This window comes from Tachysurus vachellii, chromosome 19, assembly GCF_030014155.1.
Source record: "Tachysurus vachellii isolate PV-2020 chromosome 19, HZAU_Pvac_v1, whole genome shotgun sequence".
Classification (NCBI taxonomy): Eukaryota; Metazoa; Chordata; class Actinopteri; order Siluriformes; family Bagridae; genus Tachysurus; species Tachysurus vachellii.
The window spans coordinates 12,468,537-12,481,808 of NC_083478.1; the positions used below are offsets into that span (position 1 = coordinate 12,468,537).

At 39.7% G+C, this 13,272-nt stretch overlaps 1 protein-coding gene across 2 annotated transcripts in view; it reads left to right on the forward strand.

The window, feature by feature from the left end:
• cables2b (Cdk5 and Abl enzyme substrate 2b) overlaps window positions 1-13,272 on the forward strand; it is a 34,389-nt gene that overhangs the window by 1,120 nt on the left and 19,997 nt on the right. For both annotated transcript variants that reach the window (XR_009650049.1, XM_060894986.1), the window contains exons 2-5: window positions 7,747-7,839; window positions 9,001-9,078; window positions 12,314-12,422; window positions 12,621-12,774. Coding sequence is in view for 1 of the 2 variants with exons in the window: in XM_060894986.1 (XP_060750969.1) it covers window positions 7,747-7,839; window positions 9,001-9,078; window positions 12,314-12,422; window positions 12,621-12,774 (434 nt within the window). In the remaining variant the exon portion in view is untranslated. The remainder of the gene's footprint in view (window positions 1-7,746; window positions 7,840-9,000; window positions 9,079-12,313; window positions 12,423-12,620; window positions 12,775-13,272) is intronic.

Consider the following 13,272-nt stretch of genomic DNA (forward strand, 5'->3'; position numbering starts at 1 on the left):
CATATAGAAATAAGCATAGAAGAGGAAAGTGCTGATCAGCAGATCCCACAGTCACCCAAACACGAGCAATCACACTCAAGTAGTTCATTTTATTAAAACCAGAACAGACTAAACAGTGAACATGGTAAAAGACTGCGTCCAACTCTTCACTGATCAGCAGCTTCCAGCGATATAGTAATAAGTCGTTTTTACTTAAACCAGCAACGATGTATGTAAGCAGCACTTTAGTTGACTTATCTAACAAAACAGCGAGAGACCTCCGCCTCACATTCCGCCTGATAAGGGGTTTGATGCGTGCATGGTGTTTTTCGGCGGCAGGAGAAGCAGAACCACTCCCAGACACATCTGCATTGCTTTATCACAAACCCTGGAAGGGGAGGATCAGTAGATAAACAAGTAGAAAGTTGACATTTTGCACAAACACCTGGAGAGATCAAAGCTCGCCAAACACGTGGCTATATCTGCAGGCCATACAGTTTCTGCAGGTCTGAACACATTCCCTCTCCAGCATAAGAGGAGGTTTACGGTACACTAACAGCCTCAGATATGAAAAGAAGCAAGTCTATAGAAGATGGAAGGGTTACTAAGCACAAAGACATGGGAGAGGGCATACAAATCATGCCTGTACATTAGAAAATGTGTGTTGTGATGAGAGAGATATATAGGTATTACATATAGGTCTGGGTCTGTTGACATTTCATGGGAATTTATTTACACTGCAAAAAGCGCGTTATATTTTCCTCGTTCCATTGCTACGACGGATTTGATAGTAACGTAAATAAGTGTTGTTTCCTTCGAGCAGAGATATTCATGCTGCGAGAGCATAACATACGTGACCTTTTCTGTATCGCAGAAGATCAGAGCTGTTTGTGCAGTAGAGCATAAATACTTCACAAGTCACAAGCTCTTGATTACATATGAATCACTTTATTCTGTTTGATTGATTTGGCTCAGAATTGAGCTCTTGGTTTCTGTGAAAATGTTTTTTTAATGTGAAGTACTGATTTCCTGGCATATTTGTGCAGCCATAACTAAACCCTTGACCAGAAAAAAAAAATCCTGCTATATAGTATGTACAAGCGTGTACTTGTAAGTGTGAAGGGAAAGTTTCAGGCCACTTTTTGACATTTGCACCTCCGCAGGCGCTTTCAGATAAAAGATTTGGTTAATTTTTTCTTTATTTGTCATCATCTATCAAAGCCTAAAATCAGTTTTGATATTCACTATATGCGTAACGCATCAGTGGCAAGACTTGAGATGGCACACAAGGCCATGACTCACTGACTCCTTCAGTGTCCCATTTGACATGATACGACCCTTCTACGTCATTTGGGACGAAGCTTCTGTGATTGACACAAGAGAGAAAGTATGCCACAGGGTGGAGTTTTCTTTGTGCAGCTTTGTAAGTTATAGCTTATAGCCTCGTTTAAACAAAATCCATAATGCATCCTGAGGTTGTAGCTAAGGCTTTTATCATACACAGGAGACAAAGTTGAGGACTGTAATAGCAGAGACCGAAACCTCTTTATCTTGACTATTAGATCATACAGGAAGGCTGTTCCTAGTGGACCACACTAAGTCCTGACACCACAGGTCTTTTCCAGTGTGTGATTTAAAGAGGTAAGTGTTTACAGTGTTAATTACATCAGAGTTTCATCCTGGGTGGCCGACTGGAGCAACGCAGTAGGAGGCTCGAGTCAGAGTTAGAGGCAAGGCTGGCAATTAAATAATTATGCTAATGATTGTTGTCCAATGAGGACTTGTTTAGCGTGTGTGTTTATCTTTTATGAATTTGCTCACATGAATATGACACTGATCATATGTACAAAAATACTTTTTTGTAAAAAGATTAGCTAGAGCCTTGACATACAGCATCTATTTATTTGCCTTTTATAGTTTATCATGCCATTGATTCATATTGAATTTTACGCAAACCATTTCACTGCCTTTAGTTAGAATTGAGCTCGAGTTTCAAGCTCACATTATTTCACTCCTACTATTTCTGCCATGGACCATGCAAGCTTTCTTTCTGTACCTGTAAGCTGTATAAGTACAGGATCTCAGCAGTCTGACAGTGATGTCTAATGAAAGCAACCTTTTTCATCAGCTACACTTCATAAACACTGTAAACGATGCTGTGTTTTAAAAAGAGCTGGAAAACAGATCTTTGTCATTACAGCTAAACGTAGCAACACGTGTTCCAGTTCCTCGGCAGAGCGGAAATCCACTCAATTAGAAACCGATCTATTTCATCACCACAATTATGATAGAAATTTAGTCAGGACACATTTACATTTATGGAATTTAGCAGACACCCTTATACAGAGTGACTTACAATTTATTTCATTTTATACAACTGAGCAATTGAGGGTTAAGGGCCTTGCTCAGGGACCCAGCGGTGGCGGCTTGATGGACCCTGAATTCGAACTCATGACCCTCCGATCAGTAATCCCACGCCTTAACCACTAGGCTATTCATTTTTCTATGAATGTATTGCTCATAATAGGGTAGAAAAAAGAGAACTACTTATGAAAAAACTATGATTTCTTAAAGCATTGAGTGTCAACTTTCATGTGAACCATCAAGCAACACTGTGGAAACTGAGAATTATATTTATTTGTCTGGTCCAAATTGGTATAAATGTCCATGGATGGAAAAGAATAAATTATACTTATAGAAGTATTATTTTGGAGTATTTTGTATAATGATACTTGCCTTTGTTTATTTGTATTTCCAAAAAATTACAACATTTTTACATCTTACTTTTTTTAGAAGGCATGAACTCATCTAATTAACTAGTTATATTTGACAAATGTTGCTTGTTTTCTTAAAGCTAATGCTTTAAAATGTAAAAATAGCAACCATTCTACTTTCATTTCATTTTTTATGCCGGACACTTCCCCTTTTAATTGCGTATGATTTTGTCACACAATCTGTACTTTCACCGAAATATAAATTCTCAGTACTTGTATTTATCACTTTAAACTTTAGACTCCAAGCTGTCTTCTGTGATACTGCTAACAAAATGTCTTTATTGATTTATTTGCAATTACTCTTGTACATAATGCATTTTAAATAATTTGTTCTGTGGTTGGTGCAATTACAATCTGAAATTGTTAAAATGAAAAATTCTGGGGGGAGATAAAAGCGTTAATCTTTTGTCCACTCACCAGTCATTTTATTAGGAATACCTGTACATGATCATCTACTCATTTATGCAGATATCCAATCAACCAATCACGTGTCAGATACAGCTAAAAAGATTTAATGGTTACATCCAACGTCAGAAAGAAATAAAAAGTGTTATCTCTGTGACGTTAACCGTGGCATGGTTGTTGGTGTAAGATGTGCTGGTTTGAGTAGTTCAGAAACTGCTGATCTCTTGGGATTATCACACACAAACATCTCTAGAGTTTAAACAGAATGGCACGAAAAAAGAAAAAAAAAATGTCCTATGAGCTGAAGGTCTGCAGACTGAAAGACCTTCGAGGAGAATGAGCTGCCTGATCTGAGCTGACAGGAGGTCTATCACAACACAGGATTTAGTCTACAGTATCTCTTTACTACCTCTATGCCTGTGGATAAAAACACACCAGAACCATCACTGTGGAAAAATAATACACACACAGCACGAGCAAGGATGAAAAACATCAAGGGATCAAATCAGACCCATACACAAGGGAGTCATTAGAGTTTGAGTCTAGTCTACATGCATAGTCACATGCTAACATGTTTATATTCTCCTATAAGTCTTTTTTCCCAGAGGCTAAAATGGAATTTGTTCCTGTTTTGATGTGTTCATGTTCAGCAGTGAATTTCTTTGTCATGTCACACTCCATAATAGTGTTTAATGGCTCATATGAAAATAGACAATCTGGATTTTAAGAATTTCTAGTAGTTCTGTTTTTATCTAGACCACTGTGGGCAAATTTTCATTGGAATATTCTGTTGGAAAAAAAAATACGATTTAGTTTGTAAGTTGAAATGTCGATATCAAACCCTTTCTGATGTCTGAGATGATCCAAGTGCTTCTAAAATTTGAAGGCAAGTTTTCCGTAAGCTTATCTGAAATGAGAAAAAAAAGTGTCCAGTGTCCGACTAATTTTATATCAGACTTTCAGCTGTACAATCTTTTTTTTTTTTTGTTTTGTTTGTTTATACTGATTGAAAAAGGCCAATAAGTCTCACTTTGTGATGCTGCCACATGATTGGCTGATTAGATAACTGCATGTTAGAAAAGTACAGTTGTCCCTAATAAAGTGTCCAGTTAGTGTATGTATGATGGTTTTAATGTATGTGTGTATGTATGTATCTAGAAGTCAGTGTTTGTCCGATGTTGGTATGTTGATAGGGGTTTATACAGATCCCAAAATAGAATTATTCCACGATCCCAGAATACCATAATGCACCTCTGCTAATGCTGCTACTGAAATCCAGGTCCACTGATAGGGAAACAAAACAGCCTGTCCAAACAGTTTGAGCTTTTTGGAAAGACCCCCCAGTCTGGCAGTCCATCAGTGATTCCTAGCCTATAGCTATTTAAAATTCCACTTTCGCCACGATATGTTTTGACCTTGTGGTTAATCCAGTCTAAATACCAAGCTGAAGCTGTCAGTGCAGCATTTATATTCTCTGGGACACTGCAGTCATGGAAGCAGGCCATATGTCCTCTGACCCAGCATGCCGAGTGCCCTAATGCCCAGTTGGGCAAGGATTAGTATTGAGTATTTAACCTAGTGATGTAACCATGGTCTTTTCCCAAACTCCTGCTTAATAGTTCTTGCCTTGTTATTGTCATTCTCTTCATGTCCTGAGAAGTACAGATCTGATGGCGCAGTGATTAGCATGAGAACGAAAGAGAGACGGACTCATTTGGTCTGTAGTTTCATGCAAGGTTTTTATCATGTAACGGGGATTTCATGTTAAATAGACCGGATGATCTGAGATGGTCTAAAATAACATTGAGAGAAGTCAGAGAAGGGTGTGTTTCAGTAAAATGATAAAAAAAAAAATTCTGATGATAAAAGTATTATTTATTTGAAAAGGTGATTCACAAAGAATATAAACGAGCTGGTGAAACTAGTTAAACAGCTACGCAGAGCACATTCGTAAACAATGAGGATTATTTTGGTTACACACGTGTCTCTACAAGCATAGCACGTTGTATAATCTTTATCCATTTATCCATGAAGACGTTAGCTGCGTCCAAATATCCCTACTACCCTACTATAGCCATGAGGTGAAAAGCAGTACGCCAATGGAGCTGTATGTCTGAATTCTCAGTATTCATAGAACAGTAGGTGAGAAATACATTGATGTCCTTCTGTTTCTGCTGAGAATTTGCAGTGAGTGGCCAGTGCACACTGCTCTACCCCATAATGCAACAGGACAGGCACGGATTTGCTGTCGGAATCAAAAATGACAGAAAGCATCACTTAGCCTCTAAATATTTAACATTGCTTTTAGTGATTTAAATCGTACTTGTTCAGAGGCACCTGAGTAAATTATTTGATGAAGAGTTTCAAAATGTACATATATACTGATCAGTATGTGCTGTATCAGTGGCAGTACGTACTGAATGCAATCCAGTATGAACTAAATTGAATGGAATGCAGCATGCATGTACAGAATGGAATGTAGCATGCATGTACTGTATCGAATGCAGCATGCATGTACTGAATGAAATGCAGCATGCATGTACTGAATGGAATGCAGCATGCATGTACTGTATCGAATGCAGCATGCATGTACTGAATGGAATGCAGCATGCATGTACTGTATCGAATGCAGCATGCATGTACTGAATGGAACGCAGCATGCATGTACTGAATGGAACGCAGCATGCATGTACTGAATGGAACGCAGCATGCATGTACTGAATGGAATCCAGTATGAACTACATTGAATGGAATCCAGTATGAACTACATTGAATGGAACGCAGCATGTATGTACTGAATGGAACGCAGCATGCATGTACTGAATGGAACGCAGCATGCATGTACTGAACTTAGTAGGCAGTAGGTAATTTGACACTACACAATTTTGGGCTCATGCGTTGATCTTTAATAAGGACAACGCAGATGAACCTTTCCTACCATGCAGTTGGATAATTTGACTTGGCACACAGCATAATAGGAGTGACTCCAAATGTTCCTGAGACAGAGCTACTTGTGGTCTTTTTTGTTGTGTCACCGTTCTCTTTTTCGCTCATACACTCTTGTGCTCCCTCACAGCCCATCTGTTGTGGATAACGACAGATTTTCATTCTTGCACCATATCAGGTCTTTGTAAATTCAGGACAGATGAAAGGCCTAAAGGTGCCACCAGGACAGCTGTATAAAATGTTTCATAAGGAACAGGTCTTGTTGCCCCATCAGTGGCCAAAGCTGGGGCCAAATTATGTAAATCTCTCTGACAGTAAATCTCTCTGAAAGATCCAGTGCTATACAACATCAGTAGTTATAACATGATGATGAATCATTTGGGAAATAGTTCAGTGACTAATCCTGCTTGCCTGACGTCTGTGTATTTACTAGCTTGAAACTTTCTACTTCCTGCTTTGGATATTCATTGGATGCAACTAAGGTTAGAGGGTTGATTCACTCCCCCACCCTGTGTGTGGAGTTTATTTGTTCTCCCTGTGTTTCTGGGGTTTGTGGGTACTGCAATTTTCTCACAGACTTAATTTACATATTAGAACATTTTAAATGAACAGAATGTTTTCGAGTTAGAAATTTAAGACAGTAAATTGTTCAATCTTGAATATTTAACATTTAAGATTCTGCTCTAAGTTTCTAGCTCTATATTTAAATGTAAGCAGATCTGTGATATTAACTGCTTCAGTCCGTGCCAGCTCGAGTCCACACCGTCTTTAAAGCAGAAAGGAGGTGAAGTAAATACTAAGCATCTCTGAAATCCATGTACATATTTCAAACATTCTACTTTTCTCTCAAGTTGTTGTCAGTTATATCATTTTGTAATGAAAATTGATGTATTCAATTAGAAAGGAAAGTAAAGGTGACCATGTTTATCGAGGTAAATAACTGGGTAATGATGCAAATTCCGCCACAAGGCTAAACCAGCCGACTCTCGTTTATCATTTCACAGCTTCCCACCAAAATAAGGAACAAATATATGCAGTTAAAAAAAAAATCAACTAAAAACCATAAGATAAAAGGCGAAAACCCCATGAATTCTGAATAAGGGTTATTAACAGATTCTTTCACACACGTACACACAACCCTGCTCCTTGACTCTCTCCTGCTAGGCTGTTTGCTCCTGTCAATCACTGTGCAGTTGGACTTTTTAGTGCCAGGGGTGTGGGCGAGATAACTGTTGGTGTAGCCGAGCTGGTGCTTGACACGTACAAATCTCGAGCCGCTCACAACTCGACACCCTGACGCAATGCTGAGTGTGAATGACTGACTGAAATACAGTAGATGAGCAAACAATAGAGTTAAAAGTGCATATGTGTGACTGAGAAGGATATCATGAGGATAAGGTGTGTTGTAGGAGAAAAGTCTGAGAAACGACATCATGCTGTTGCTTCTTATACAAATAATATGCCAGTGTAGCATCTTGATTTTCCTGTGGTTTGGCTCTGACTTACATCAGTTTTGTTGAATATAACACCGTTTCTGTATTAAATATCTGTCATTTTAATGTAATTTGTTATTTGGAGAGATGTGTAGTTTGTGGGGTTTTTTGTATTTATATTTATTTAGCTTTCTCTCTTTCTGTTTCAGGACACGTAACCTGTCGGGGTCTCATTGGCCTCGCTCCTTGAAGAAAGTTCACTTCATTAAAAACATGAGACAGTACGACACCAGAGGCAGCAGGTGAGTGTGTGTGTGAGTGTGTGGCTGTGTGTGGCTGTATGTGTGTGGGTTTATATGAAAGTATTGGAACAAGGAGCAAGGTGCAAGTAGTTAGTGCAAGTAAGGGATATTCTTTTGCACACCTAAATATTGGGTGCTGTAATATTCTTGTTAAGTTGTAATAAGTTGTTTATCACATTTAGATGTAACTTTTCTTATAATTTTAAGGTCTCAGTATTTACTTTTTCTAACAATTAAAAGAATTAGAATATGATCTACTGTACGAAATTCTGCCAAGTAGTAAAGCCAGGTCTACTTCGTACTGTTCTAGAAGCACTGGTATGAAGCCATATCCATTAAATTTTGAAAAATGTATCATAGCGAATATACTGTATCTTGCAGTACCACTAACACACCATGCATATAGGCAATGCAGTATTCCATCTCCTGGCGGACGCAACGTTTTTGTTCCAGCAGGATGACAGAACGGCACAGGACACTGTAATTCTGTAGTAAATCGGTGACCTCTGACTGACGTAATAAATAAATATTATTCCTTCCATATTTTTAGCCAAATGCATTCTTTCACAGACATTGCTGAGGTCCAGAATGTCTTATTACCGAGCGTATTCATGTCTGGTCAGCTCATCTGCAGTGCAAAAAGGAATAGAGTAATGGGTTTGGGGCAGATGTGAGAGCATTTAAGGCACTATGTTATGGTTCTTTCTAACCTTACTCTGCTCTTCCTCCAGCTGAGGAATGACAGTTATGTTTATTAAAGACTCATAAACAGTCCCACAGTGACATCGGCCCTCACGCTCTACCAGATTTTTCCCAGGCTTCTGCTTTTTATAACTCTTTCTCATCTTTGGCTCAAAACAAGAGAGCAGAGCTGGAAATGATTGAGAGACTGATAAGATATTTTCCACTGGCTGGTGAACAAATCAATGACGTCTACATTCAAGCAGCCTAGCGAAGTACATCGTGTGTGCAAGCAGAAAGTTGAGAGATGGAGAGGTGTAGTGTGATCAAGATCAGTTGAAGATGCAGGTATACTCTGTAAGACTCTGGGACTATAAAGCAGGATATCCCTGTGATAAGCCTTCATATCCCTATGAAGTTCAGTCACACTAAGAGAAAAGATACAGTATGTCTTCTAACGTGCATTTTTGTGCTTCACAGGATCGTGCTTATCTGTGCCAAGAGATCACTGTGTGCTGCGTTTTCTGTGCTGCCATACGGAGAGAGCTTTTACATAAGGTACCACTTCTCACCAAGATCAACAGTACATGATCTGCATGATCTTCTGGTTCCCATCTTTTCCTTATCTCTTTCCCTTATTCTACATTAATGATGTCTCTTTTTTGCCATTTCCTTTTCTCAGTGATGTTTCTCCTGAGACCATCATGAACTTGGTGGTTAAATACCACTAGCCTTGATACGAGAGATAGAGAGAGATAGATAGAGAGAGAGAGTTTTTTTCCCTCTTGGGAATAGGTGAGACGACTGGATGACGAGGGAGGCGGCACAATTTGGGTTTGGAAATGGTTTCCCACAAATACTCAGCCCAGATAGGCATGACCCAGCCTGCGACCTTGCTGTCATTTCCCACCATCTACTTGACTTGTCCTCCCAGGATCCTAGGAATGTGGGAAACAGTCTGTCAGCACTCATTATGTACAAAAAAGGTCTAAAAGAACATCTAAGCCTTGTTGGAAAGGAAATTATGTGCAAACCTTCTCTGGGAAACGCGCAGGAGTTCCGATGAAGTGATGGAGAAAGGACAGGTGTTTATTAGCATAATACAGATGATAATGATGAGTGTGTGTGTGTATGTGTATGTGTGTGTCTGTGTGTGTATATCTGTGTTTGTGTATGTGTGTGTGTCTCTGTGTCTCTGTGTGTCTGTGTGTGTGTGTGGGTGTGTGTGTGAATGAATGAAGACAGCCCCAGTGTTAAGCAGGCTGATTCAGGTCAGTTTCCTAAGCCCATCTGTCAGTGCGTAAAGAGCTGCTATTTGTAGAGAGCTCAGCCTGAGCAGAGAGACAGTGACCAAGCCGGAGACAGTGACGGAGGAGTGTGTTATTTAAAGGCTTCAGAGTTGCACGTTAGGTGAGCTGAAATGTGTGTATCCAAAGGACTGAAAAAAAGAATGCTGATCTGATGTGTGTGAGGTGAGCCATCTGAGGCAGTATTGTGAATGTTATCAGTGAAGGTCTGTCTACTTTTTCAGCCTGAAGGCTTTTAAGAGACTTACTACTGCTTTTTTTTTCCCTCTTGCACTGTTTCATCTTTTCTTTCATCTCCATTGTAACCCTAGACCCACGTTTTTAAACTTTTTTGTAGCCAAGGACATTTAAACTTACAAAAGCCAAGGACATTTTTCCAAACTTAGAAAAACTTCACAGAGCCCCACAGTGTGGATTTTCTTTTTTAGTGAGCTACATACAGTATAAATATGTGTAATAAAGCTGGCCTTATTTATGGTTTTACTTGTTTTTCATCAGCAATAATAATAAAGCCACCTGCGTAAAATTCTGCTAATCTCCTTTGGACTGCCAGAACATCTCTGAGCTATCAAGACACGGACTCCACAAGGTGTGCTGAGGTAACCGGCACCAATATATTACCAGCAGATCCTTTAAGTCCTGTAAGTTTTGAGGTGTAGCCTCTATGGATCGGAATTATTTGTCCAACACATGCCTCAGATGTTCGATCAGATTGAGATCTGCAGAAATTAGAGGCCACGTCACCACTTTGTACTCGTTGTCATGTTCTATTGACCAATGTTTGCATTGTAGAAGGGAACATTATCCTGCTGAACATTATATTGCTGCCATTAAAGAGAGTACTTAATCTACACAATGATTAGGTAGGCAGTATGTGTCAAAGTAACATCAAGCAACATGAAGGCCAGAATCCAAGGTTTGCCGTCTTTCTATAATGCACCCTGGTGCCATCTCTTATCAAAGTCATTACTGTTACACTTGCCTATTTTTCCTGCTCTAGACTTAAGAACCGCTTACGTCAGGGGCTCTGGGGGCGGCGCTGTGGGCGGGGTTACTGTCAGCACCTTTAATAATGTACCTTAAGTATACCAATGTTTAATACACTTTTACTTTACTGCAATATGATCAATTATCAGCACACATGATAGTAGGTGGCTACATGCTAAGGCTACCTTTTTTCTGTGTTAATGATAAAATAATGTTATGTACTTTCCGTGATTCTCGATTACAACCTCCGTTTATACAGATTACATGGAGCTGCACGTACACGTTGGATTCGGCGAGTTTGGATGCCAATGTAGGTTCGCAAAGCCATGAGCATTAACAGTAAAGCAACATCCGCCATTGTTGATGTTATGTTTGTGTTTGCCGCTGCTGCGCTAACTTTGCTGGGACACGTATACAGTGATGTCAGACTCGGCTCTGTGATGGCGCTCTAGCCCATGGAAAGACAAACCGGTTCTTAGAAGGTTCGCCAGTGGAACCACTTTGACCCAGCACCGGCACTAGCTCTGAACCAACACCCGGTTCTTTTTGGTGGAAAGGGGGCATTATGTGGGTAGGATTACTTACTCAAGTCCTTAGCTCTGTCTTTGTTCTATATAGCATCATGATCCTGGAGAAATGTTGTCCCATTTCACTGTGTACTGTGTCAGCTATATATGGTTGAAATGGCAATAAAAGCTTATTGACTTGACTTGACATCAACTTCGAAAACTGAGTGTTCAGTTGCCAGCTAATATTTCCCACCTCTTTACAGGCAGCACTGTACCGAAATAATCAGTGTTATTCAATTCACCTGTCAGTTTAATGTTATGCCTGATCAGTGTATGTGGCACAAATATGCAACAAAAATTCCTTGTTTCAGCACATAATTGTAAATCACAATCCTTGAAATGAAATATAAGTCAATTTGAGACACTTTTCTTGATGAACTTGCCAGGTGCGAACATCTGTGGTTTATCTGTAGCAGAGACAAGTTTCTCATGCCATGCTTCAGTGATACAGTAGACACCTTAATACTTCTGTTTTCTGCTTTTCAGCTAAAGCGGATTGTCAGACCAAACACAAATTAAATTTACCCAGCATAATAGGCAATTTACTGAAGAGGAATAAACAGGGGGCATGAAAGATATATATCCTGTGTATCAACATTTAATATTTTCTTTCAGTATGTATTGCACAAGGCCTAACTCATCATTCTGTTTTTTTTTTTATGTATTGAGCTCATTCTTTGATCTCTCCCAATCTCATCTATCCATCCATCCATCCATCAATCTCTCCCAGTCCCATTTATCCATCCATTAATTCATCCTTCCATTTCTCACAATCCCATCCATCCATTCATCTCTCCCAGTTCCTTCCATCTATCCAACCATTCCTCACAATCCCATCCAATCCATTCACCTAGGTTTAAACAAAATTATTTTTGACTGCAACAGAAAAACAGTAAATCTTGTCTCCCTGTCTCTTTCTTTCCTTCTCAGCGACCCAGCCCTGAGCACCCCCAGACGGAGGCATTCATCTGGGGGGATATCCACTACTCTAGAGATGCTTCCTGGCCTGGAGGGGGTGGAGCTTGGCATGTATGGCAGGGTAAGAATTTAGACTCTTACTGGACTATATAGCTGTCCATCAAGCTGTCAACCCTGTCAGTATGTATGTGTGTTTAGTGATGTGTATGATTGACACCCAGTCAGTAAAGTCAGTAAACCCAATGGTGGCTAACAGTGGCAGTGTGATGTAAATATAGACTACTGAGTTGTACAAATTGTGTGTGTGTGTGTGTTTCAGACAGTGTCTTATGCCCAGTTTCTTTACCCCACAAATGCATTGGTTCGTGAAAAGCCACCAGAAATCTCTCTGCAGATGCCTTACTCCAGAAACAGCATCCCATGCAGCAGCTACCCTCCATCTCGCCTCAACAGCACCGTAGGCTTCGACTTGGGTACGATCTGCACACACCCTTGTATAGAGAAACCTCTTCAACATCTTACACACATACACACACACACACACACACACACACACGTTATTTATCCCTACTGTACTTGACAGTTATGGAGGAGTGATGATGAATGATTAATAATTGTAATATCCTCTATATACCTGGTCTTACTGATTCCTCTCCGAGTTTCTTCCTCATATTCCTCGAGTTTTCTCATGTCATCTCAGGGAGTTTTTCCTTGACACTTTACCTCTGACATGCTCAGTAAAGATATAACTGAATTTATGTTTCGGGAAAGCTGCATTGTGGCAGTGACAAGTTTTCCTGTGCTAGTTGTCCTAGGGATACAGGGGATATATTTACATTTTGGTTTCCAAAAAAAAACAAAACGATGTTTTTTATCGCAGGAACTTTGCACTGTGTGGCTCTGTGGAAGTTCAGTATCTGTGGCGGTTTTTCCTACAGGCCTTTAGGAGTACATTTTACCCCATAAAGGGA